At 39.2% G+C, this 27,381-nt stretch overlaps 1 protein-coding gene across 2 annotated transcripts in view; it reads right to left on the bottom strand.

The window, feature by feature from the left end:
• The window catches only part of NELL2 (neural EGFL like 2), a 601,925-nt gene extending 587,623 nt beyond the window's left edge, over positions 1–14,302 (bottom strand). The window contains exons 1-3 of one of the 2 annotated variants that reach the window (XM_082422567.1): positions 14,223–14,302; positions 13,747–13,832; positions 13,174–13,302 (exon numbers count right to left, since the gene is read on the bottom strand). In XM_082422567.1, the coding sequence (XP_082278693.1) occupies positions 13,174–13,302; positions 13,747–13,801 (184 nt within the window). In that variant the 5' untranslated portion in view covers positions 13,802–13,832; positions 14,223–14,302. The other variant, XM_082422566.1, reaches the window with a different exon arrangement.
• Between the last annotated feature and the right edge of the window lie 13,079 nt (positions 14,303–27,381).

Here is a 27,381-nt window from a genome sequence, read left to right as displayed (position 1 = left end):
AACAATCTGTTAGTCTCCAGGAAGAACTCTGCTCAGTTACAAGTATATGTCAACACACACAACTCATAGTGAGGGTGTTCAGCTACCAATTACTGCCGGAAATTTAAATGAGTTCTAAAAATATAGGTTATATTCTGCTCTAAAATACTTAATCTATTTGGCACTTTTTCTGGGACATTTAATGGTCCATCAGTACAATGTGTTAGACTATAAGAACATAGAATTAGACATACTGCTTGCCTAGGGGATTCTCTATTTAAATAGACAAGCAAAATAGATCAAACACTAAAACACCAGTGAACGGAAGAAATAAAGTGGATCACTACCATTAAGAAGGAATATTCATATGACACAAATGAACCTATCTACAAAACAGAAACAGACTCACAGGCATAGAGAACAGACTTGTGGTTGCCGGGAGGCATGGGGGTGGAGGGAGGGATGGATTGGGAGTTTGGGGTTAGCACACACAAATTATTATATATAGAATGGATAAACCACAAGGTCCTACTGTGTAACACAGGGTACTATATTCAATATCCTATGATAAACCATAATGGAAAAGAATATAAAAAAGAATGTTCATATATGTATAACTGAATCATTTTGCTGTACAGCAGAATTAACACAGCATTGTAAATCAACTATATTTCAATTTTAAAAAAGAAGGAATATTTATAAATCAGATACAAAATGTACAGCACAGTAGTAAATGACAGGATATCTCTCAGTAGCAAACTTCAGAGTACTAGAACTTCAAGATGCTTTTTAAAAGGGAACTGTTTTGAAGAGAGAGTCAAGGATTGTCAGACAGATGAAAAAGAAGATGTCCTGGACACCCGTGGTTACAATAAAAAGTTAATTAAAAGGGAAAAGATAGTAATTTACTTTTAGCTGGAACTAAAGTAATCTTAGAAATCATTTAGTCTAATCCCCACCCCATACCCATTGAAACATCTTCCCTGAAATAGGTCATTTGATCTCTATTTGAGTATTATTAGAAGCATGTTTATTGGATGGATGGATGGATGGACAAATATTGCTTAAAATAAGCCTCTTAATTTTTGAATTTATTTGTTGAAAATGCTTTTCTTACATTGACTCAAAAATTTCCTCTTCCTAACTTTCTATGCAGATCCTAGTTTTGCCCTCTATAACAGTTCTGCCCAGTAGAAGTATGAGAGCCACAAATGTGAGTCACATAAATAATTTTAAGTTTCTATTAGCCACATTAAAAAATAAAGGAACAGGTGATTTTAATTTTAATAATGTATCTATTTGACCAAATATATCCAAAATATTATTACAACATATAATCAACATTAAAATATTGAGATTTTACATTCTTTTTTTAGACTGTCTTCAGAACCCCATGTGTATTTTGATACTTACACTGCATCTCAGTCTGTACGAGGAACATTTCAAGTGCTCAAGAGCCACATGTGGCCAGTGGCTGCTATATTGGACAGCTTAGTTCTAGACAATGGTTCACAAATTTGGCTGAACATCAAAATCACAGGAAGATTTTTCAAAATATAGATTCCTAGGATTCACCCCCAGAAATACAAACTTAGTTAGTTTAGGAAGGCCAGAGAGTATTTTTAACAAGGCAGTCAATTAACCACTGATCATCAGGCTGACATTTGGGCATTACTACTCTAGAACAACACAAAATAAATCTAAGTCCTCCCGTACATGACTGTCCTTCAAATATCTAAAATATAGGGTCATATCTCCACTGTCTTTTATTCTCCAGGCTAAAAATTCCAAGCTCTTTCAACTGTTCCTCATCTGACATGGTTTCCAAACCTTTCAATTCTCAGGTTGCTGTCCTCTGGATACACTCCAGTTTGTTTGCTTGATTTGCAATAGTGGAGAAGTACCATAGCATAGATAATCCAAATCAATCCTATCTGCCTTGGACATCTTTCTTAGTACGTTCATATGAATATGGGTGTCTCTGCTAAATGGTGAATTCACAATACTTCAAACTAAAATTTTAAACTGTCATTGCCAACAAGTGTTCACGATGTCCAGGTTCTTCACCATGCTGCTGTTTCCTCTGTGGCACACTTCATCTTGGGATAGAGAAGAGCTCTCTCAGAATAATTCAGAGACTAAGTTAAGCAGAACTACCCTTTTTCAATGTCTCTCAACCCTCTTACCTTTTCTTATGACTGGAGAAGAACGTAGGTGTTTTGATTTAGTACAAGAGCTCTTCAGCCTTCTTTAAAATTACATAAATATAAAATATAATAATGTCACCAAAAAAAATAAGATTTCTCACGACTAAATGGACTCAATTCTACATTACAAATATTCACTTACTGATGGTTTACTGAGCATATTATGTGTGCCACCACAACAGGCCAGGAGGCCATAAGAAGGAACAAGGCAGTCCCAAGCCTCAAGGAGATCACAATCTAGTTAGCAAGACAAGTAGATTCATGTGACAAATATTTATGGAGTTCTTACTATATGCTAGACACTTGGGTGATATATTAGTTAATAAAACATCCAAGAAGCCCTGCTCTTATGGAGCTTACTCTCCAGAGGGAAGAAAGAGAATAAACAATTCAAATGACAAATAAGTGCATTACATAGCATGTTAGATGGTAAATGTTATGGAAATTAACAGATCAGAATAAAGGGTATCAAGAATACTTGTGGGATAGAAGACAAGTTGAAATTTTACTCAGTGGTCAGGGTAGGCCTCATTAACAAACTGATATTTGAGAAAACATCTGAAGAAAGTTAGTGGGAAAACATGTAGATATCTGGGAGAGTAGGATTCCAGGCAGAACAAATAGCCAGTGCAAAGGCCCTGAGTCAAGAGAGTGCCAGGCCTATTTAAGGAACAGGAAGAAGGCCAGTAGAGTTAAAGCCAAGAGCAAGGTAGAGAGCAGCAAATTAGGCCAGAAAGTAATGCGGTGGGGTGGGAGTGTTCATGTAGGTCTTTGTAGGGCATAATAAGAACTTTGTCTTTGACTTTGAGTGAAATGGGGAACCACTGAATGTTTGGGGCAAAGCAGTGACATGATGTGAATTATGTTTTGCAAAGATCACTCTGACAACTATGTTGAGAACAGACTGCAGGGGAGCAAGAGGGTAAACAGGAAGACTGCTTAGGAAGCTATTGCAATAATCCAGGCAAAAGATGACGATGGTGTGGATCGGGGAAGTAGCAGCAAGGAAAATAAAAGTGGTCAGAGTTTTTATGTTAAAAAGAAAACCCTAGCTATAATACAGTGGGGTGGTTGTTTCAGTAAAGAAAGCTTAGAGAACACAGAAGAAGAAACAACAATTCTACCAAAGGAAAGATTAGTATCTTAGGTGAGTCCTGAATAATATGTAAAAGTTCACCAGGAAAAAGAAAGAGGAAAAACAATGCAGAGACGGAACTGGCACAGAGTTGTTAGTGGCCAGGAAAAATATATGGCATGATCCTTTCCCTGGGGAACTTATAGTCTCAATAGAGAGACAAGACAGTAAATCACTTAAGACCAGAGTCCCAGGTGCCACTGGAATGAAAATTGGCAGAGGGACTATAGAGAGAAACAATCATGCCAGCAAGATATTCAAGAAAAGCCAAAGATGTAAGCAGGAAATGTAGGGAAAGTGACTCTGATTCATAAAGGACCCAAAGGACCACCCCCAAAGGTTCTGTCAACATTACCCTGGCCCCTAAACCACCATTCAAGGTTCCCTGGAATCTTATCCTTTACCACCAGCTCCCACCAACAGACCAAGCTGGTATCTTGCCAAGGAAAGCCAAGGTGACCCAGACAGAGCCAGGGAAAACAACTGTGCTGTTTTTCAGAGCTTCTAACACTTCTCCCCACAATACATGACTCAAAATCTAAGCTAAACCTTTAATACACTTAAAAAGTAATGTGTGTTGGGGTGACTGTAGAGGAACTATGTTCTGAATCTTCTTTTGCTGGTTTTCTCTATGCCCCCCCACCACTTCTGAACAGTGGTACAACAGGGCAGATTTTGCCCCTTCCTCTCCAAACTGTCCATTTGTTCTCATTTCTCTCTACCCAAAACCGCATGTCCTCTTCTCCCAAGTAAAGCCCAAACAACAAAAATAGAACAGGAGATGCTTCAGGGCCAGTTTCTCCCCCACTCCACTCTACCTTCACCTTCATCCCTGCATCACATGAAAGTCACCTTAGGTTAGCTCCTCCACAAAATCCAGCATTTCTACCAGGGAGCCCCTAAAACAATCCAAGGGAGCTTGATCTGCTGCTAAGCTAATTCCAAATAAAAACAGTATTTAACGTGTACTGAATGTTTAGTAAATGCCATACACAGTTTTATTCATATAATCTACACATCAACTCTAAGAAATAATACTGTCATTATCTCAATTGAAGCAGAGATACGTTAAATAACAAGTTCAAGTTCGCACTAGTGAACAAAGGCACCAAGATTTGAACCCAAGATACCTAGCTCTGGAGTCCATGTTCCTAATTACTACTGCACATCAATTTGAACTTGGAATTGTGTCCATCATTTCTTCCCTTTGTCTAGACAGGTAGAGTGTGACCTTCCAAGCACTGGTTTGTTGTCCTCATTCTAAATTTTCTCTTTGAAGGGAGAGGCACCTGGTTGTCTGGGTTCCCCATCCCTTCCCCAGAATGAAGACTGTCAGGAGGGTTGTCATCAAGAACAACTCAGCAAATACTTGTCAAAGGGTCCATGTCCAGTTCCTGGCAGCAGCCCTAATGGGAAAGGGAAGAGCTGTGCTCCACTTTTCTTCCCATCTATTCTCTCCCTAATTCTTCTTAATTACAGTGGTTTATATCTGAGTTTCAACAAATGTGAAGCAAAAGTTACCATAACAAAAATTATCCCCTAAAAAATGAGTTTCCACATGACTGGCATCTTTCTTCAATGTCAATTCTAAACTAAAACTAGCAAAAGATGAAAAGTTTCATAAAATTGATAAAAACAATGTAAGAGGAATGCTCAAATGACACACAAAGGCACTAACTTATGATGATCTGATATAGGTAGATAAATTTTTAACAAGAAAAATAAAAATTTTTAAATGATAAATACCTCAAAATGATAAATACCTCAAATAATAATACCTCAAATGATAAATACCTCAAAATGATAAATACCTCAAAATGATAAATACCTCAAAATAAATGATTTCTTATTAAAAGGTTAAGAGACAGTCCTCAGATATTTTTGCAAAACTAAGCAAACAAAAAACCCCAACACTTGATTTTATTTACTTGTTCTTATAATTGGCTAATAGTTAAATGATTACCTACATTTTGTCAAATATAGACTAGGACAAATAATTTTCATAGTTTCTATCTTCTTTAAGATAAAGTCACAAATTTACTTTTTCACTATTTACAATTAAATTTTGGTTCCTGCTTTACCTCCCATAATAACTTATGTAGACATCTTCTTTCCTCCATTATACTGTATGTCCTATCCTTATACATAATAGCAGTGCAATAAATATTTGTTAAATTGAATTAAAGTAAAATCAACAGGAGACATCACACCATAAGGCCTTAATATCTAATACCAAAGTTACCAGTTAGCATATGGACAATAATTATCTGAATTATGGACAGATAATAACAAGGACTCAGAAAAGCATAGGTGTCTGCAAGAACAGGGTCTGGGACCAGCATGAGGTGAATGAGCTAGTGGGAGATGGAATAAAGCCACAGAAAGGCCCTTCACTTCAGTTATTATCCAGGGTGCACTTTAGCCATGACATTCTAGATCATTCACCAGTCAGAGCCTGTCAAGACTGCTCCAGCTCCTCCCAAATCAAACCTAGTTGGCATCCTACAGATATCCCTGGCACTTTTGATAGAGAACTCTAGTAATCCTTGCCCCTGTCCATAGTTCTGACTACCATAGCGACTGGGTGCCAAACACCATGCTAAGTGTATCCATTCTACTTCCAAAATATGCATGCTTTCTAATTTTCCCCCTCAACCTCTGGATGAAACTTTTGGGGGAAGAAGGGGTGCATTTTTGAAAACGAAGCACAATTGAAAAAACCCACAACTTGGTTTTACTCTGTTTGTTCTCAGAATGTTCTCAGAATGATGGAGAGAATCCCTTAAAGACTCATCATTTAGTATGAAGACTCTGAATTTACACTTAAAAAACTTTTAAGTCCCAAATGACTAAGATAACTTTAACTGGCTAGTTCAAGCTTCCAACCACTGAACAAATTTACTCTCATGCATAGTAGAAGGAGAGCTCAAAAGAAAGTTTAATTCAGTTACAAAATAAATGAACGTTAACGTTTAACATATACATCGGTTTCCTATCACTGCTGTAGCAAATCACCACAAACTTAATGGTTAAATCAATGCAAATTTATTATCTCGCAGTTCTAGAGGTTCAGAAGTCCAAAATGAATCCCACTGGGCTAAAATCAAGGTGTCTGTGAGGCTGAGCTCCTCCTGGAGGTTCTAGGGGAAAATCCACTTCCTCACTTTTTACAGCTTCTAGAAGGTGCCCACATTCCTTGGCTCAAGACCACCTTCCAAGTGCAAAGTCAGCAAGGACCAATCAAGTCTTTCTCACGTTACATTACATTGACACTGACTTTTCTACCTCCCTCCTCCATATTTAAAGGAGTGCCATGGCCATGGCCCTGGGTACATGGCCCTGTAGGCACCCCCCGAGTGATTCCATGAAGTCCACCCAAATAATCCAAAATAATCTCCATATTTTAAAGTCCACTGATTAGCAACCTTAATTCCTTCAGCAACTGTAATCCCCCCTTACCCCATAACATAACATATTTACAGGTTCTTAGGATTTAGTATGTGGACAGTTGGAGGACCATTATTCAGCCTACCATAATCTGTCCTTCAGCAAGATTTATAACCATCCCACAGGCAAAACACATTTACTCTATCCCAAAGTCCCCCAAAGTCTCAACCCGTTAGAATATCAACCTAAAGTTTAAAATCTGGTCTAAATCTTATCAATTCAAAAGCCCTAAATCTCATCATCTAAATCAGGTATAAATGAGACTTTGGGTATTATCCATCCTGGGGCACAATTTCTCTCATCTGTGAACCTGTAAAACTCAAGAAACAAGTTATCTTCTCCCAAAATAAAATGGTGGGATAGAAATAGGATAACAGTTATAGACATCCACACTCAAAAAGGGAGAAAATGCAAGTTAAAAAAATTAGACACCAGATCCATGCAATTTTGAAATCCAGCTAGGTAAACTGAATTTGGTTTTAAGATCTGCAAATAATCCTCTGTGATTCTTGGCTCCACCCTCTAGGCTCTAAGCTCTGTCTTCTGGGCTCTCAGTTCTGCCCATGAAAGGTGGCACATGTTTGCAGCTGAGTAGTTTAACCAGTCTGTTTCTTGCTTGTAGAATTTTGGGGAACCAACAACCTTCTTTCATTACATCTTCTCAGTTGCCCTTTCAGGTTAAGCCAGGAGTGTTACTGCTGGTATGGTTTTCTCAAGAACCTTGTGGGTCTCCCACATGCGTCATAGAGATTTACTCCATTAAAGAACAGGTTCCTCCACAAATATTTCCTGGATAAATCCATCTCTATTACAGGTTTCCACTGAGATGTCTGAGGGAATACATGAGTCACAGGTTCAATTTCTTCAAAGTGCCCTCTATGTGACTGAATACTCTGACCTTACTTCTAAGGCACTAGCAAAAGGTTTTTAGGCCACACTATTGGCTTTCTCTCCTGAGTAGGCTTTCCTGCCAGTGAATCTCCTAATTTTAGCATATTTTGCAATCTGGATACGTTAAGAATTTCTCAAATATCAAGTTCTGGTTCCTTTTTGCCTAACAGTTCTTCTCTCAATCTCTCTCTCTCCTTTCACATTTTACTATAAGCAGCAAGAAAAAGCCAGGCTGCACCTTTAAAACTTTGCATATATATCACCTCAGCTACATATCTAAACTCATGTTTACAGGTTTTGCTTTCTACATAACTGCAGGGCTGAATTCAGCTAAGCTTTCTGCCACTATATAACAAGGATATCCTTTCCTCTAGTTTCCGATAACATGTTCCTGATTTCTATCTGAGCCCTCACTAGCATTGCCTTTAATGTCCATATTTCTACAAATAATCTGTTCATGACAGTTTAGGTATTCTCAAAGGTGATTTGGGTTTTCTTTACCATGTTCCATCTTCTGCTGAATCTTCACTAGTAGAATCGCCAACGTCCATATTTCTACTAACAGTCTATTCAAGGCAATCTAGCCTTTTTTATCATGTTCCTCAAAATTCTTCCAGCTTATGCCTATTGCCCAATTTCAAAGCCACTTCCACAGTTTTAGGTATTTCTTACAGCATGCCCACTTCCATGAATCAAAATCTGTATTAGTTTCCTATTGCTGCTGTAACAAATCACCACACACATAGTGGCTTAAATCAACACAAATTTATTATCTCACATCTCTGGAGGTCAGAAGTTCAAATTGAATCTCACTGGGCTAAAATCAAGGTGTCAGCTATGCTGTGTTCCTTCTGGACACACTAAATGAAAATCTGTTTCCTTGCTTTTCTAAATTCTGGAGACTGCCCACATTCTTTGGTCATGGCCCACTTTTATCTTCAAAGCCAGCAATGGCAGGTCTAGTCATTCTTCTTTGCTTCACTCTGACACTGACTCTTCTATATCCCTCTTCCAGATTTAAAGGACCTTTGTGATTACATGAGGCCTCCCCAGATCATCCAAGATTTGCAACTTTAATTCCCCCTTGGCATGTAACACAACATATTCTCCGTTCCTAGGCTTAGGGTGTGAACATCTTTGAGGGAGTATTATTCTGCCCACCACAATATATCTTGTATAATGATAAATTTTCAATTCTTCTGTATAAATATGATCTACTGTGTAAACTGATCCGTGCTTTCTTTGTTCGCTTCATTTCATATCATAACGCTTACATTTCCACTACTCTGGATTTCTTCCGTTTTCTCAAATGCACCATGCTCATTTCAGGTCAGGATCTTTGCTCATGCTATTTCCTTTGCCTGTGTTACTCTTCCTTTCTGAATCCCCACAGCTCCTCTTCCCCAGACTACTCTTATTTATCCTTTGGCTATCAGCTTAAATGACTCTCCTTCAAAGACAGTTTCCTTGATCCTGTGACTCCCTAAACAAGAATGTAGATTCCCATTACATCCTTAGTTTCTCTTCATATCATTTATCTTAATAGTGATTAAATTATTATCTGCATAATTGTTTGTTTAATGACTATTTTTAAGGCACTATGAAAGTAAAGTTCTAACTTCATTTGTTATAGGCCTAACACCTAGCAGAATAGGTGCACAAAAAAATTCTTCATAACATTAATTTTATAATTTAGGGTACTGAAGCTCATAGAAACTAAGTAACTTCACCATAGAAACACAACTAATGAAATTCCACTTGGGTCGAACTGGTTTCAAAGCCCGTCTCTTAGTCATTGTGTTATTCTATTCTAATGCGGCATCAAAATGACCATTGTCTCTAAGTCCACAGATACTCTCTGATTTTCATACTGAAGAAAAGTACTCACTGCCACCTCACTTTCCTTAATGCAGTTACCGTTGCCTAGTGAAGCCAATGGCTCACCACCAAATGCCCAATTTCATTCCTGTTTTCAAATACTGGCATAAAGTAGACTTGTGAACATTTTTTTTTCCTTTAAAATCTTAAAGTTCTTTAAAAATAATTACTAAATATTTATTTCCCAATGACCAACTCAGGGAAAAAAAATATGCTTTGATTTTATCTACTTCTCTCGTGGGGATTAGTGACATTATAAAATCTGTGAACACCTTAGAAGAAACTTTATTAAACCAACAGAGGAAACTATCTAGTTTGGGAACCTGGTCAGACAAAATGTTAAAACCAAAGATCTAAAAATCATGTTAGAAAGTCCTAGAACTATGCTTCTGTATACTCTCATTCTTGGTGCCTCATGTACAAAGAGGAAAGATTATTATAATCATTATCTTGAAGAATATTCCCTAGACTTTAAACAAGGTTGATAGAATTCTATTTATAATTGCACTAGCCCTTAACATTTCAGAATTCTTTACAACCTTTCATAGGTCTTTTGACTGTCAGCACCTGGTCCTCTATTTTTTTAAAACCGTAAGTGTATTTTTGTGGCTATCAGTCAGATTGTAGCTAGAAATACATGGAAGATCTTGATATGGATTCCAAACTGTTGCCTGGTCACTTTTTTCTTTTGAAAAGTATTATAATTGGCACAGATCAAAAGCCGCATATATCAACAGATGATCTAATTTAGCATCTTATTACTTCAATTTCCAAAGCAACTATAAACCAAATTTCAACAACAACAAAACAATTTTAGTGATGCTATATATGATAAAAATCAGTATGGCTTTGAAATACATTTCTACTTGCTTTTATTATACATATATAATAAATATAATAGTTATTAAGTAATAGTAGATTCTTAGTGCACAATAATTTACAAAAACTATTTAGTTTCTAAAAGTACTGAATTATAAACATATTAACGAAAAATAAAGAGAAGAATGAACTAGCCAAATGGAGAAGCAATATTAAATGAGCAAAAATCATTGGGAAATTGTATGTTGAGATTTCTTTAATTTAAAGATAAGAGACAAAGGAAGATAGTTATATTACTGCACAAGAGATTTGATGGTTCAAAAAGCTCTTCCATCTATTTGGAACATATCTGATAGTACAAAGTAACTTATCTGATAGGTTTATGTGAAATCTGAGAGCACCTCACAGGTTTGTAATGTGTTACTATTCCTGCTATGCCATTTTGAAGATTATACAAAAATATCCGCAGCACCCTCAATTCACTATAAAGCGAATCCATAAAATCTTCAGAGGCTGAAAGCTTTTGTCTCTCTAAAATCCATGTAATCCCAGTGAAGCCCAGAACTGACTTCTTAAAAACAGTTTCCACATTCTAATAGCAGAGAAAAGACCTTTCCAAGGTAATGCAAAACTATCAAGCAGGGCCAAAGGTCTACCTGTTGTCAATTTTATAATCTAAATCTGAGAATAAGAGAAATCATTAGAGTATAATAAACACATCAGTAATACATGCCTACTGAGAACACAGCAGGTAGCAAATACTTGCTGATTGATTGGCTATATGAAATAAGGTGCATAATTTGGCAAGAAATAAAACTTTATATCTCCAAATCTCGTAAACTATATTTGTCAGGTATTTACTCTGTCTAAATATTGTGCTTGGTACCAACAAGGAAACAAAACAATTCATCAATGTGCACTGATATGTAGTAAGAATGGCCAATTCATTCGCAGCACAATGCCTACCTTGAAGAACTGGCAATTTAAATAAAAATGAATACTAAACATTTCTTATAAAAATTTAACCAGGAAAAGATATTGGTGCCTTGACACTATTTCCTAGAAATTGTCGAGCATCAGAGCATAAAGTGCACAGTCCTGAAGGTTTCTATTTGTGACAGCTCAGACGGTCTTCAGAGAAAGGCAAGAAGAACACCAATATAATTTAAAGGACCTTTGGAAATTTTAAGGGCACTTCAACGCCATTTGTTTATCAGGAGCTTTAGCTTCTGTAAAGCTTTCCAGTTAATCAAATTGGCAGCCCTGAAATAATTTTGTTTCCAGCTCACAGGGATTGAAAAATCAGAGATTGAAAAAAAAGGAGAAGAAGAAAAAGAGAAAAACAGAAGCTTAACTCTAATGACACTTTTATTCCGCTCTGTGAATTTTGCTGACAGTCTAAATCGTATTTCCTTTATTAGATTTGGTCATTGTTTTTAAAGGAGTCAATATCCAAATCACACCCCCACTCCCCACCAAAAAAAAGAACTTTAAGTAAATAAAATATTATCACAAATATCCCTCACAGTAAAAGCATTTAGTGGGCTCACCATAATTAAAACAGAAAATTGCATTTAACTTATTGTAAGAGTAAACTTGCTTTAAATAAATGCAACACATGTCAATTTCCTCCTTTTCCAACTGTAAGCTTTGGTGTTACTGCCCATGGTGACACATACTGGCTATACCACGCAACAACACCACTACAGAAACACTCAAGTTTTATTTTATGCCTATTTCTTGGTGGCAAATTTGCTGAAGTGGTTTTATTTTGCATATCCAACTCTTTAGTAATTATGAGTTGCAATTTTTTTGAAGCCACAGCACCGAAATCACAAAAGAAAAACTGGGTGGGGTGGGGAGAAGATGCTTTAGTCAGTCCATCAAATATGTTAAACCAAATTCCATTTCTCTTTTGCCTTCATCTGTACTTTACCATATGTGAAACTAGTCTTTCTGTATGTGTTTAGCTACCTTTTAGAAGCTCATGTTACAGCACCTTCCCACAAACCAGGCAATCTTCAAAAGGGTTGGTAAATCAAAGCTGAAGGATCGATGCATTGGAATTTGCTTTGACTACATAACACACCTAAATATAAATTTAAATGTAGACACTTGTGCATAGCCAAAGTCCACTGACTTCAAAAAAAAGTTTTAAAATCCTAAGTACACGATTAATGGTGAGACAAAGTATACTTCTGAATTAACATTTATTTGAAATATTTTCAAAATAATTTTTAAGAGAATATTATTTCCTTTCTCCTGTCATTGATGGAGAAGAATCATTATCTTTCAGTGAGGAATCTTGTCTCAAATATAGTGTGTTTGTGACATACAGTAGTTAAAACTATTGAAAGATATTAATTTTTCCACAAAGCTACCCACATGAAGAAATTCCTCTGCAACTGGACACCACTGTACCTGAAACTTTCAGAGAGCAGTGTCTTAACTAAGATTAAGCTACCCTATTCCCTACCTAAATCAAGTTCACCCAAATGAGGCGTTTGTGTTATAATTCATTGTTACCCAGGCTCCAAAATCAACCATCTGCCATCGGAGTTTCTGTACAGTAATTAAGGGACTATCCATTAGAACTGGCAAGAGTACAAAGTAAGAAAGAGGAGGGGGCGGGGGAAGAGAGAAACCAAGCCACTTAAAAAGAGATGGAAGGTGTGTGTATTTCACACTGACCCCTCCACATCTCAGCTCAGATGTCATCCATGAGGCAAAACAGAAGTTAGGAGGAGGGGTCAGGCCAGCTCCTCCAGGGGTTATCCGAACTGAAACCGCACTGGGGACTGAGCACGCGCCTCTTACCTTGGAAAAGAAAGGCTTTCGTCCCATTATGTAGCCCGGGGACCTGGCGCACTCCGGTCGTGGACTCCCCAAGTCCTAACTCCGTTAAGACGTCAATCTGTTGGGAGGGGTCCACACCAAGCCCCCAGACTGGTGGGAGTGGGGGAGGGAGGAGGAAAGAAAGAAAAACCTCCATCAAAATACAAGTCTCTTCCTCCAAGGCAGCAAAGAATCGCGTCTTAGAGACAATATTGGTAACGGACAAGAGGCGACTCCCTCCGCTGCCTTACCTGAGATCAGCAATCAAGCTTTAAAGAGCGGAGCACCCAGTCCCATGTCCGTGACCTACTTTAAACCCCTCTCGGTGCAAAGTTCCCCTTGGCCCTCAGACCCTGGACTAGGGGTGTGACCCGCCCTGCGGTCTCCAAGACAAGCACAGGAAAAAATCCAAATGCAAACCCACCCCACCCCTACTCCAAGCTTCCCACTCCAGAACTACTTCAGGCGGAGGAAGAGCGAGGCGTCCCCAGGCAGCTCGGGCTGCCCCGAGGCGGGGGCCATCCCTTCTCCCGCCCCAGCTCTGAGGCCACTCACCTGCTCCGAGACCGAAGAGCAAACAGAATGTTCTCAGTAAGACCCGAGACTCCATGGTGTGGATCTGCTCAGTCCATCGTCTCCCTCTTTAAAAATAAAAATCGAAGAGGTTCTTGGAATCAAGCGGGGAAAAGAGCGTTTGTCTTTCCTGCCGCTGCCTTGGATTTACTGATTAGTAAGAGGAGTACGATTTGGCTGCCTAAGAAAAAAAAGGGAGGACCCCCCAGGCGCGTGCAGAACTTAGACCCTCCAACGCGCACATCATTCCCCCACACAGAACCCAGGCGGCGGGGCGCGGGCTGGGAGGGGGCCGGGAGGGAGGGGTCGGACTCGCCGGGGGCTGCTCCGCCGGGGAATTAGCTCCGGAGCCGAATCAAAGCAGCCGAAGGCACGCACACCCGGAGGAAGGGAGGTCGCCCCAAGAAAGCCGGGGCTGGGGCGGCCCCGCACCCGCCTGTCTTCCCCCGCGCCCGAACCTGTTGTAAGGGCAGAGACAATGGAGAGAGCGCTCGGAGACACGCGGAGGAGAGACGGCTCCTCGGAGAGGGAGGGGCGGGCCGGGAGGCGGGGAGAGAAGGAGAAGGGAGGGAGCCCGAGGGCGAGGCCCCGCGCCCCGTGTCCCTCTCCCGCACGGGCTCCTCGGTCTCCAAGCCCCGTCTAGCGAGCCCCGGAGCCGTTGCAGCCTCCGCCCTCCTTCTCCCTCTCTCGCCGACCCCGGCAATTCCAACCTCCTTCGGGATCGAAAGATTCTATTTCAAGGTGCTAAGTTGATGGGCGGTCTTTGCTCTCACCCCGCGATTTCGGGCGCCTGTCTAGAAAGACGGAGAGAGAAAGGACCACCCAGTCGCAGAAGGCGAGGCTAGAAGGAGACGCACTCGCCCGCCCTTAAGGCAAAGGAGGGAAGCCCGCGTACAATCGCGCAACCCCGGGGACTAGAGAGGGGACTCCCTCTCGGGGGGTTGCGGAGGAAGACAGCTAAGGCAAGCTAGACTCCCGTGGTGGGGCTGGAAGTAGAGAGAAACTGGCGGAGACGGTTGGCGAGCCTGGGAAGCCCTGGGAGCTCTGCGGGAGAGGTTCCCTAGCCGGGGCGGGGCGCTGGAGAGCTTCCCCCGCGCGGGGAGCGCAGGGGAGAACTTAGCCAGGAACTGCTGGACAGCTCCGGGACCTCGCGCGCCCCCTGCCAAACACAGCGCCCAGACCCGGGCTCTGGTTCTCCAGGACAGCAGGAGGCAAGGCCAACAGAGTCAGCGTGCCTAACCATCCCGAAGAGAAGAGATAAAAGATGATGATAGATAGATAGATGATAGATAGATGATGATAGATAGATGATAGATAGATAGATAGATAGATAGATAGATAGATAGATAGATAGATGATAGGTAGATAGATAGATGATAGATAGATAATGACACACAAGGGGGATGGGGTCGAGGGGTGGAGAAACGAGCAGAAGACGACTACGGAGCCTGGGCAAGAGAGAAGAGCCACCCCATCGTTGACCACACTCATGCAGGCTCTACCCACCCTTCACCATATGCACCGAAACCATAACAGTGAGGTCATTTGAGATCTAATTCTCAGCAGGCAGAAAGAATATTTGAGGTTAACAGCATATAGTATTCTATAGCCCTTAAATTTTGAGGTAAATTTTGAATAATGACATTAAAGTCCCATACTGAAAAAGTAAGTTTCAAAAGCGATTAAATTGTTAATCTGTACAAAGATCAACTGAGTTTCTTAACTTTCCATCCAAACAAGTAGATTCTGAATTCTCCAAAAGGATCCTACACAGCTAGTTACCAAAATACCTACTGGGTAGAGTCTGAGGCTCCAGTAGAGCAATATGTACTATATTATACTATAATGGAATGAGGGGAACATATTTAGCTCTGTCCTTGGAATGTTTAAAGGAAAAAAATCAGAATCTGGAAGCTTTTCCAAATTAAGTTTTAATGCTCTCTCCTTGTCAGTTTTTCCATTTGATTCTATCTGTAATTTTGTAAACTTTGAGAAATATTCCAGTATATATATGTGATGAAATATTGTTTTATGTAACTTTGTAAATTTGCAAAACTACACAAAATGAAATTAATGTAACTGAATTGAATTAATTCAAAGGAAATTATTCACCATAAAATTAAAGATCTTTCTATAGCAGTACAACCAAAATAATGAACTGTAATAAGTATCTACAAAAGTTACATTAAAAATTGAAACATAAAATGAGAGGGAAAAGTAAATATACATATGCACACATATTTACATGTAGAAGTTCTCCTAACCTACTTGCACTCAACCAAATCATAGAATCAGGGGTACTCGCCAATCTCTGACTCTCACCTATGACATGCTGAAAGCTGGGAGTTAGTAAACTTGTCACATATGCTTATGCTCCCTCCAGAAGAGTAGTATTTTGTATCCAGAATTATTCCAGTTGAACCTGCTATGGTAAATATGTGACCTAATTAAATTTATGGAAACCATTAAAATATGAGTACAGAGAAGAGCTGTTTCCATAAAATGGAAATGCAAAGCTTTAGAAAACCATAATAAAGGTGAATCATTGTATTATTTAGGGCAGAGGTTCTCAACCTTAGAGCTATTGACATTTTAAGGTTGGATAGCTCTTTGTTAGGATTGTCCTGTGCCTTGTAGGATGATTAAAAGCATCCCTGGTCTTTACCCACTAAATGCCAGTATTTTTAATATTCCATTTTATTTATATGTCTTATAACTATATCATTTTGTGTAGCTTTTTAAATTTCTGTTGTAGGGAATACAATATACATACTTTTCACCATCTACTCTAAAGTCCATGTGTTACTTCTTGAACTGGAATGTAGAAATTTTACCACCATATTGGTCCCTTTATCCTCACCCCTTTAAGTTGTGATTGTCTTATGTATTAAACAGGTCCTTTATACAACGTTAAAATTTTTGCTTTCAATCATTGTGATAGGTATAATAATGCTCTCTCCCCCAGCACACACACACACACACACACACACACACACACACAAAGGAACACAACCTTGCCAATACCTTGATTTTAGCCCAGTGAAATCTGCTTTAGATTTCTGAACTACAGAACTGTAAGATAATAAATTTCTGTTGTTTTAATCACTAAATTTGTGGTAATTCATTTCAGCATTCACAGAAAACTAATATAAATACTAACCACATAAAGTTCAGTCAAAATGGTAGACTCTACTGACCCTGAAAGAATCCTCTTCTATTCATAAATACATCACAAAGCTAAATAAAATTTTCAAGATTTTTTTATTCATAGATGAACTTTAAATAAAAAATGAAAGAAAAAAACTTCCAGATGCTAGGGGAAAACAGAGATAGCTGAAAATTGGCAGAAAAAGGAGTAACTCATGCAATGATTGGGAGAGGGTAGGACACAGGGTTTCGGACACAGTAGGGGCCTTAAGACAATGGGGTAGGATTTTAACATCCACACAAGAACTGGAAACAATGAATTATGGCCAAAGCCAGAAGATGTGAAGATGTTACTGATCCCTCCAATAAAAATAGGGAGATATGAATGATTATATTACACATACATACACATATATTTTGCACAAATTGGCCCAAGAATTGACAAGAATGCTTGCCAGCTGTGCATGATCATAGGTGGAAAACAAAGTCACCTGTAATAAATGTCAAATCTCAAGCCTTGGCACTTATAAGCACATGGTCCAAAATTACATCTGCACTGGTATAAGAAATTATAAAATCAGAAATGAGAATAAAACCCCTAGAGTCTTCTGAAGAAGCAAATGTAAAAATTCCATTAAGGGAGCTTCCACAACTTCTAGCATGTAAGAGAAAAAATTCTGATGAAGATATAATAACAATAATTTAATAGCAATAATAAATTGCATTGAAGTAAAATACCATGAAAACGAGTCAGGAGACAAACATACAAAAAAGAAAAAAGAGAATTAGAATCTCCTGAACTCAGAATATCAGAAAAATGTGATCAAAAAGTATTAAAAAATATATTTTAAATGACTGGAGTTTTTTAAGGAATAGAAAAAAATAATGAAGGAACAGAACTGTATGAGGAAATATTAGGCAGATTTCAAAGGAAACCAAAAGGAACTTCTAGACCCAAAAGAATATTTAAAAACAAAAATTTTTAAACACTGGCTAGAAAAAGCAGCAGATAAAATAGAGCTGAAAATTAGAGAACAAAAAAATCTGGGAATAAAAAATGAGATCTGAAGATATTATTGAAAATCTGGCAAGAATGATACAAAGATGGAGAATGTGAACAGTGTTACAATTAGAAGATCCAAACACAATTACTTAGAGATGTAAAATAAGAGACTAGAGAGAATGGAAGTAGATAGTGTTATTGGAAATATTTAAACAAATAAGAGTGAAAAGCTTTCAAGAATTAAAGCATGCATGAGAATCTAATCCTGGGTGAGATGGAATAAGCACACCCCAGCCTCCCTCTCCCACTTAATGCTACCAAACCTGGACAGAATGCATGGAGTATTTGAGGACTCTGAAAATTAAGTAGTAGCAGGCAAATTGAGAAAGAAGACCAGAGTTTGAAGTACCACCATAGTGACAGTGAGTAATTCTAAGAAATACACCATCACCCAAGTCACAGACTGCCTCTGGGTGGTACGCACATGAGATAAATCTGAATACACTACAAAGTCTTTGAAATCTCTCCAAAGAAGGCTAGTCAAAGCTGACAGTCTATACACAACTGGGCCAATTGCCTGCTTTTTTAAAATAAATTGACATTCTCCCTGGTACTTAAAATTCATAGTACTTACCATATTCAAATGTTCAAGATATAATCTGAAATTATTTGGCATATGAAAAACCAGGGAAACTTCAACTTACATAAGAAAAATAAAATCAACAGATACCAATGCCAGGATGACAAAGATGTTGGAATTATCTGAAAAAGACATTTAAAAAGCTATTTAAAATACTCCATAAAACAAGGGCAAACACTCTTGAAACAAATAAAAAGATAGAAAGTGGCAGCAACTAAATAAAAGATATAAAAAAAGAACAAAGTGGAAATTTTAGAACCGGAAAGCATAATAACAGAAATTTTTTTTAAGCCTGAAACATTTATATTAACATATTTCCATACAGATAACCCAATGAAAGTTTAGTATTAGTGGTTTTCTTTGTTTGTTTTTTTATACTGCAGGTTCTTATTAGTCATCAATTTTATACACATCAGTGTATACATGTCAATCCCAATCGACCAATTCAGCACACCACCATCCCCACCCCACCGCAGTTTTCCCCCCTTGGTGTCCATATGTCTGTTCTCTACATCTGTGTCTCAGCTTCTGCCCTGCAAACCGGCTCATCTGTACCATTTTTCTAGGTTCCACATACATGCGTTAATATACGATACTTATTTTTCTCCTTCTGACTTACATCACTCTGTATGACAGTCTCTACATCCATCCACGTCTCGATACATGACCCAATTTCATTCCTTTTTATGGCTGAGTAATATTCCATTGTATATATGTACCACACCTTCTTTATCCATTCGTCTGTCGATGGGCATTTAGGTTGCTTCCATGACCTGGCTATTGTAAATAGTGCTGCAATGAACATTGGGGTGCATGTGTCTTTTTGAATTATGGTTTTCTCTGGGTATACACCCAGTAGTGGGATTGCTGGATCATATGGTAAATCTATTTTTAGTTTTTTAGGGAACCTCCATATTGTTCTCCATAGTGGCTGTATCAATTTACATTCCCACCAACAGTGCAAGAGGGTTCCCTTTTCTCCACACCCTCTCCAGCATTTGTTGTTTGTAGATTTTCTGATGATGCCCATTCTAACTGGTGTGAGGTGATACCTCATTGTAGTTTTGATTTGCATTTCTCTAATAATTAGTGATGTTGAGCATCTTTTCATGTGCTTCGTGGCCGTCTGTATGTCTTCTTTGGAGAAATGTCTATTTAGGTCTTCTGCCCATTTTCTGATTGGGTTGTTTGTTTTTTTAATATTGAGCTGCATGAGGTGTTTATATATTTTGGAGATGAATCCTTTGTCCGTTGATTCATTTGCAAATATTTTCTCCCATTCTGAGGGTTGACTTTTCATCTTGTTTATGGTTTCCTTTGCTGTGCAAAAGCTTTGAAGTTTCATTAGGTCCCATTTGTTTATTTTTGTTTTTATTTCCATTACTCTAGGAGGTGGATCAAGAAAGATCTTGCTGTGATTTATGTCAAAGAGTGTTGTTCCTATGTTTTCCTCTAACAGTTTTATAGTGTCCAGTCTTACATTTAGGTCTCTAATCCATTTAGAGTTTATTTTTGTGTATGGTGTTAGGGAGTGTTCTAATTTCATTCTTCTCCATGTAGCTGTCCAGTTTTCCCAACACCACTTATTGAAGAGACTGTCTGTTCTCCACTGTATATCTTTGCCTCCTTTGTCATAGATTAGTTGCCCATAGGTACCTGGGTTTATCTCTGGGCTTTCTATCTTGTTCCATTGATCTATGTTTCTGTTTTTGTGCCAGTACCATATTGTCTTGATTACTGTAGCTTTGTAGTATATTCTGAAGTCAGGGAGTCTGATTCCTCCAGCTCCGTTTTTTTCCCTTAAGACTGCTTTGGCTATTCGGGATCTTTTGTGTCTCCAAACAAATTTTAAGATGATTTGTTCTAGTTCCGTAAAAAATGCCATTGGTAATTTAATAGGGATTGCATTCAATCTGTAGATTGCTTTGGGTAGTATAGTCAATTTCACAATATTGATTCTTCCAATCCAAGAACATGGTATATCTCTCCACCTGTTGGTATCATCTTTAATTTCTTTCATCAGTGTCTTATAGTTTTCTACATACAGGTCTTTTTTCTCCCTAGGTAGGTTTATTCCTAGGTATTTTATTCTTTTTGTTGCAATGGTAAATGGGAGTGTTTCCTTAATTTCTCTTTCAGATTTTTCATCATTAGTGTATAGGAATGCAAGAGATTTCTGTGCATTAATTTTGTATCCTGCAACTTTACCAAATTCATTGATTAGCTCTAATACTTTTCAGGTGGCATCTTTATGATTCCCTATGTATAATATCATGTCATCTGCAAACAGTGACAGTTTTACTTCTTTTCTAATTTGTATTCCTTTTATTTCTTTTTCTTCTCTGATTGCCATGGCTAGGACTTCCAAAACTATGTTGAATAATAGTGGTGAGAGTGGAAATCTTTGTCTCGTTCCTGATCTTAGAGGAAATGCTTCCAGTTTTTCACCATTGAGAATGATGTTTGCTGTGGGTTTGTCATATATCGCCTTTATTATGTTGAGGTAGGTTCCCTCTATGCCCACTTTCTGGAGAGTTTTTATCATAAATGGGTGTTGAATTTTGTCAAAAGCTTTTTCTGCATCTATTGAGATGATCATATGGTTTTCATTCTTCAATTTGTTAATATAGTGTATCACATTGATTGATTTGCGTATATTGAAGAATCCTTGTATCCTTGGGATAAATCCCACTTGATCATGGTGTATGATCCTTTTAATGTGTTGTTGGAGTCTGTTTGCTAGTATTTTGTTGAGGATTTTTGCATCTATATTCATCAGTGATATTGGTCTGTAATTTTCTTTTTTTGTAGTATCTTTGTCTGGTTTTGGTATCAGGGTGATGGTGGCCTCATAGAATGAGTTTGGGAGTGTTCCTTCCTCTGCAAAGTTTTGGAAGAGTTTGAGAAGGATGGGTGTTAGCTCTTCTCTAAATGTTTGATAGAATTCACCTGTGAAGCCATCTGGTCCTGGACTTTTGTTTGTTGGAAGATTTTTAATCACAGTTTCAGTTTCATTGCTTGTGATTCGTCTGTTCATATTTTCTGTTTCTTCCTGGTTCAGTCTTGGAAGGTTATACCTTTCTAAGAATTTGTCCATTTCTTCCAGGTTGTCCACTTTATTGGCATAAAGTTGCTTGTAGTAGTCTCTTAGGATGCTTTGTATTTCTGCGGTGTCTGTTGTAACTTCTCCTTTTTCATTTCTAATTTTATTGATTTGAGTCGTCTCCCTCTTTTTCTTGATGAGTGTGGCTAATGGTTTATCAACTTTGTTTATCTTCTCAAAGAACCAGATTTTAGTTTTATTGATCTTTGCTATTGTTTTCTTTGTTTCTATTTCATTTATTTCCGCTCTGATCTTTATGATTTCTTTCCTTCTGCTAACTTTGGGTTTTCTTTGTTCTTCTTTCTCTAGTTCCTTTAGGTGTAAAGTTAGATTGTTTACTTGAGATTTTTCTTGTTTCTTGAGGTAGGCTTGTATAGCTATAAACTTCCCTCTTAGAACTGCTTTTGCTGCATCCCATAGGTTTTGGATCGTCGTGTTTTCATTGTCATTTGTCTCTAGGTATTTTCTGATTTCCTCTTTGATTTCTTCAGTGATCTCTTGGTTATTTAGTAATGTATTGTTTAGCCTCCATGTGTTTTTGTTTTTTACGTTTTTTTCCCTGTAATTCATTTCTAATCTCATAGTGTTGTGGTCAGAAAAGATACTTGATATGATTTCAATTTTCTTAAATTTACTGAGGCTTCATTTGTGACCCAAGATGTGACCTATCCTGGAGAACGTTCCGAGCGCACTTGAGAAGAAAGTGTAATCTGCTGTTTTGGGATGGAATGTTATATAAATATCAATTAAATCTATCTGGTCTATAGTGTGATTTAAAGCTTCTGTTTCCTTATTTATTTTCATTTTGGATGATCTGTCCATTGGTGTAAGTGAGGTGTTAAAGTCCCCCACTATTATTGTGTTACTGTCGATTTCCTCTTTTATAGCTGTTAGCAGTTGCCTTATGTATTGAGGTGCTCCTATGTTGGGTGCATATATATTTATAATTGTTATATCTTCTTCTTGGATTGATCCCTTGATCATTATGTAGTGTCCTTCCTTGTCTCCTGTAACATTCTTTATTTTAAAGTCTATTATTTTATCTGATATGAGTATAGCTACTCCAGCTTTCTTTTGCTTTCCATTTGCATGGAATATCTTTTTCCATCCCCTCACTTTCAGTCTGTATGTGTCCCTAGGTCTGAAGTGGGTCTCTTGTACACAGCATATATATGGGTCTTGTTTTTGTATCCATTCAGCAAGCCTGTGTCTTTTGGTTGGAGCATTTAATCCATTCACGTTTAAGGTAATTATCAATATGTATGTTCTTATGACCATTTTCTTAGTTGTTTTGCGTTTGTTTTTGTAGGTCCTTTTCTTCTCTTGTGTTTCCCACTTAGAGAAGTTCCTTTAGCATTTGTTGTAGAGCTGGTTTGGTGCTGCTGAATTCTCTTAGCTTTTGCTTGTCTGTAAAGCTTTTGATTTCTCCATCAAATCTGAATGAGATCCTTGCTGGGTAGAGTAATCTTGATTGTAGGTTCTTCCCTTTCATCACTTTAAGTATATCATGCCACTCCCTTCTGGCTTGTAGAGTTTCTTCTGAGAAATCAGCTGTTAACCTTATGGGAGTTCCCTTGTATGTTATTTGTCGTTTTTCCCTTGCTGCTTTCAATAATTTTTCTTTGTGTTTAATTATTGCCAATTTGATTACTATGTGTCTCGGCGTGTTTCTCCTCGGGTTTATCCTGTATGGTACTCGCTGGGCTTCCTGGACTTGGGTGGCTATTTCCTTTCCCATGTTAGGGAAGTTTTCAACTATAATCTCTTCAAATATTTTCTTGGGACCTTTCTCTCTGTCTTCTCCTTCTGTGACCCCTATAATGCGAATGTTTTTGCGTTTAATGTTGTCCCAGAGTTCTCTTAGGTTGTCTTCATTTCTTTTCATTCTTTTTTCTTTAGTCTGTTCCACAGCAGTTAATTCCACCATTCTGTCTTCCAGGTCACTTATCCATTCTTCTGCCTCAGTTATTCTGCTATTGATTCCTTCTAGTGTAGTTTTCATTTCAGTTATTGTATTGTTCATCTCTGTTTGTTTGTTCTTTAATTCTTCTAGGTCTTTGTTAAACATTTCTTGCATCTTCTCGATCTTTGCCTCCATTCTTATTCCGAGGTCCTGGATCATCTTCACTATCATTATTCTGAATTCTTTTTCTGGAAGGTTGCCTATCTCCACTTCATTTAGTTGTTTTTCTGGGGTTTTATCTTGTTCCTTCATCTGGTATATAGCCCTCTGCCTTTTCATCTTGTCTGTCTTTCTGTGAATGTGGTTTTTGTTCCACAGGCTGCAGGATTATAGTTTTTCTTGCTTCTGCTGTCTGCCCTCTGGTGGTTGAGGCGATCCAAGAGGCTTGATGGGAGGCTCTGGTGGTGGGTAGAGCTGACTGTTGCTGTGGTGGTCAGAGCTCAGTAAAACTTTAATCCACTTGACTTGATGGGTGGGGCTGGGTTCCCTCCCTGTTGGTTGTTTTGCCTGAGGCAATCCAACACTGGAGCCTACCTGGGCTCTTTGGTGGGGCTAATAACAGACTCTGGGAGGGCTCACGCCAAGGAGTACTTCCCAGAACTTCTGCTGCCAATGTCCTTGTCCCCATGGTGAGCCACAGCCACCCCTGCCTCTGCAGGAGACCTTCCAACACTAGCAGGTAGGTCTGGTTCAGTCTCCCCCGGGGTCACTGCTCCTTCCCCTGGGTCCCGATGCACACACTATTTTGTGTGTGCCCTCCAAGAGTGGGGTCTCTGTTTCCCCCAGTCCTGTCGAAGTCCTGCAATCAATTCCCACTAGGATTCAAAGTCTGATTCCCTATGAATTCCTCCTCCCATTGCCGGACCCCAGGTTGGGAAGCCTGACGTGGGGCTCAGAACCTTCACTCCAGTGGGTCGACTTCTGTGGTATAAGTATTCGCCAGTCTGTGAGTCACTCACCCACTAGATATGGGATTTGATTTTACTCTGATTGCCCCCCTCCTACCATTTCATTGTGGCTTCTCCTTTGTCTTTGAATGTGGGGTATCTTTTTTGGTGAGTTCCAGTGTCTTCCTGTCGATGATTGTCCAGCAGCTAGTTGTGATTCTGGTGTTCTTGCAAGAGGGAGTAATAGCACGTCCTTCTACTCCGCCATCTTCCTTAATCAATAACTGAAATTTAATAACTCATTAGAATGGGCTCAGTAGCAGAATGGAGATAACAGAGGAAATAGTCAGTGAGCTTGAAGACAGATCAATTGAAATGATCCAATCTGAACAACAGAGAGTGTTTTTTGTTTGGTTGATTTCTTTTTTTGCTTTTATACTGTTTTTGTTGTTGTTGTTGCTTATTTTTAAGTGAATATAGCAAAAGAAATCTATGAGACAAAATCAAAGTAACCTTAATGCTATTAGGGTTCCAGGAGAGGAAAAAGAGTTCAATAGCAAAAAAAGTATTTCAAGAAATACTGGCCTAGAGGCGGAGTCAAGATGGCAGTGTGGGAAGACGCAGAGTTAGCTTCTCCCCACAGCTAGGGTGCCTGCCAGCCGCTGGTGGGGGACTTTGATGCACAAGGAGATGGCAGGAACCCTAAGGTCGACCGGTAGGACATAGGGGGACTGAGTGGGGAGGAGAGGTGGAGGTCAGACAGGATTGATGACCTTGAGGTCGGGGAGATCAGGACAGGAAGGCAGCAGGAACTCGCTGGGAAGAGTGGGAGAGGAGCTGAGGATGATCACCTGGCCCACTTGGGCTGGGAGCCTGCTGAGCTCCCAAGCCAGTACCCCCCTCCAAAGCCCCATCCATGCTGCGTGGGTCCTGGGGGCATAGGAGGGAGGCCGGGGAGATCAGGAGAGGCAGGCAGGAGAGGCCTGCGGGAGGGGCCCTCCAGGAAGTGGGAAAGGAGCCGAGGGCATTTGCCTCAACCACTCAGGTCCAAGGAGCCTGCTGAGCTCCCAGGCCAATCCCCTGCCCTCCAAAGCCCCTTCCAGGTCGCATGGGTCTTTGGGGGCATAGGAAGGAGGCTGAGGGGAGAACAGAAGATGCAGGTGGGAGGGGCCCTCTGGGAGGAGCAGGAGAATAGCAGAGGGTGATTGCCCCTCCCACTTGGGAATGGGAGCCTGCTGGGCTCCCAGGTGAGGTCCCCTGCCCTCTGAGACCGGGGTGGGGGGCACGACTGGGCCCTTTCTGTTGCTTGAGCCTAAGCCCCAAGCCCCACAGCCCCTAGGGTCTTTTCCAGCCCTGTGGGTCCTGAGTATTGGCCCCGCCCACTGCCCAAACCTCACCTTTGCTAAGGCCCTGCCCTCGACAGCCAAGGACTTTCCCCCCCACTTTTTTTTTTTCACTCCTCTTTTTTACTATTGTGGTACTGATGTACCTGCTGGTTGTTGATTCATCTACATTTTTATTTTTATATTCTTTCTAACATATCTGTTAGTTTCCTAGTCTAATTTTAGATTTTACTTTGTTATTTTTTTTTCTTTTTTTTTTTTTGCTGCTCCATGAGGCTTGCAGGATCGTCATTCACGAGCCCAGGGTTGGGCCGAAGCTCACGCAGTGGGAGTTTCGAGTCCGAACCACTCTAACAAAGAACCTCAGACCCCAGGGAATATTCATTGGAGTGAGGACTCACGGAGTTCCTCATATCAGCACCGAGACCCAGCTCTACAAAATAGCCTACAAACTCCAGTGCTGGAAGCCTCAGGCCAAACAACCAGTAAGACAGGAACACAATCCCACTCATTAAAAAAAAAAAAAATGAGATGGCAAAAAAATAAGTCACAGATGAAGGAGCAAGGTAAAAACCTACAAGACCAAATAAATGAAGAGGAAATAGGCAATCAACCTGAAAAAGAATTCAGAGCAATTATAGTAAAGATGATCCAGAATCTCGGACATAAAATGGAGGCACGGATTGAGAAAATACAAGAAATGTTTAACAAAGATCTAGATGAATTAAAGAACAAACAAACAGAGACGAACACAATAACTGAAATGAAAAATACACTAGAAGGAAGAATAACTGAGGCAGAAGAACAAATAAGTAAGCTTGAAGACAAAATGGTGGAAATAACTGCTGAGGAGCAGAATAAAGAAAAAAGAATGAAAAGAACTGAAGACAATCTCAGAGACCTCTGGGAAAACACTAGATGCACCAACATTCGAATTATAGGGGTCCCAGAAGAAGAAGAGAAAAAGAAAGGGTCTGAGAAAATATTTGAAGAGATTATAGTTGAAAACTTCCCTAACATGGGAAAGGAAATGTCACCCAAATCCAAGAAGCACAGAGTCCCATACAGGATAAACTCTAGGAAAAACACACCAAGACACATATTAATCAAACTAACAAAAATTAAATTCAAAGAAAAAATATTAAAAGCAGCAAGGGAAAAACAAAAAATAACATACAAAGGAATCCCCATAATGTTATCAGCTGATTTTTCAGTGGAAACTCTGCAGGCCAGAAGGGAGTGGCAGGATATATTTAAAGTGATGAAAGAGAAAAACCTACAACCAAGATTACTCTACCCAGCAAGGATCTCTACCCATTCAGATTTGATGGAGAGGTCAAAACCTTTAAGGACAAGCAAAAGCTAATAGAATTCAATACCACCAAACCAGCTTTACAACAAATGCTAAAGAAACTTCTCTAAGTGCGAAACACAAGAGAAGAAAAAGACCCACAAAACAAACCCAAAACAATTAAGAAAATGGTCATAGGAACATACATAACGATAATAAACTTGAATGTAAATGGATTAA

This window comes from Balaenoptera physalus, assembly GCF_965194825.1.
Source record: "Balaenoptera physalus genome assembly, chromosome: 13".
NCBI classification, from domain to species: domain Eukaryota; kingdom Metazoa; phylum Chordata; class Mammalia; order Artiodactyla; family Balaenopteridae; genus Balaenoptera; species Balaenoptera physalus.
The sequence above is the reverse complement of the archived record's forward strand: the minus strand, read 5'-3'. Positions and strand labels throughout refer to the sequence as shown.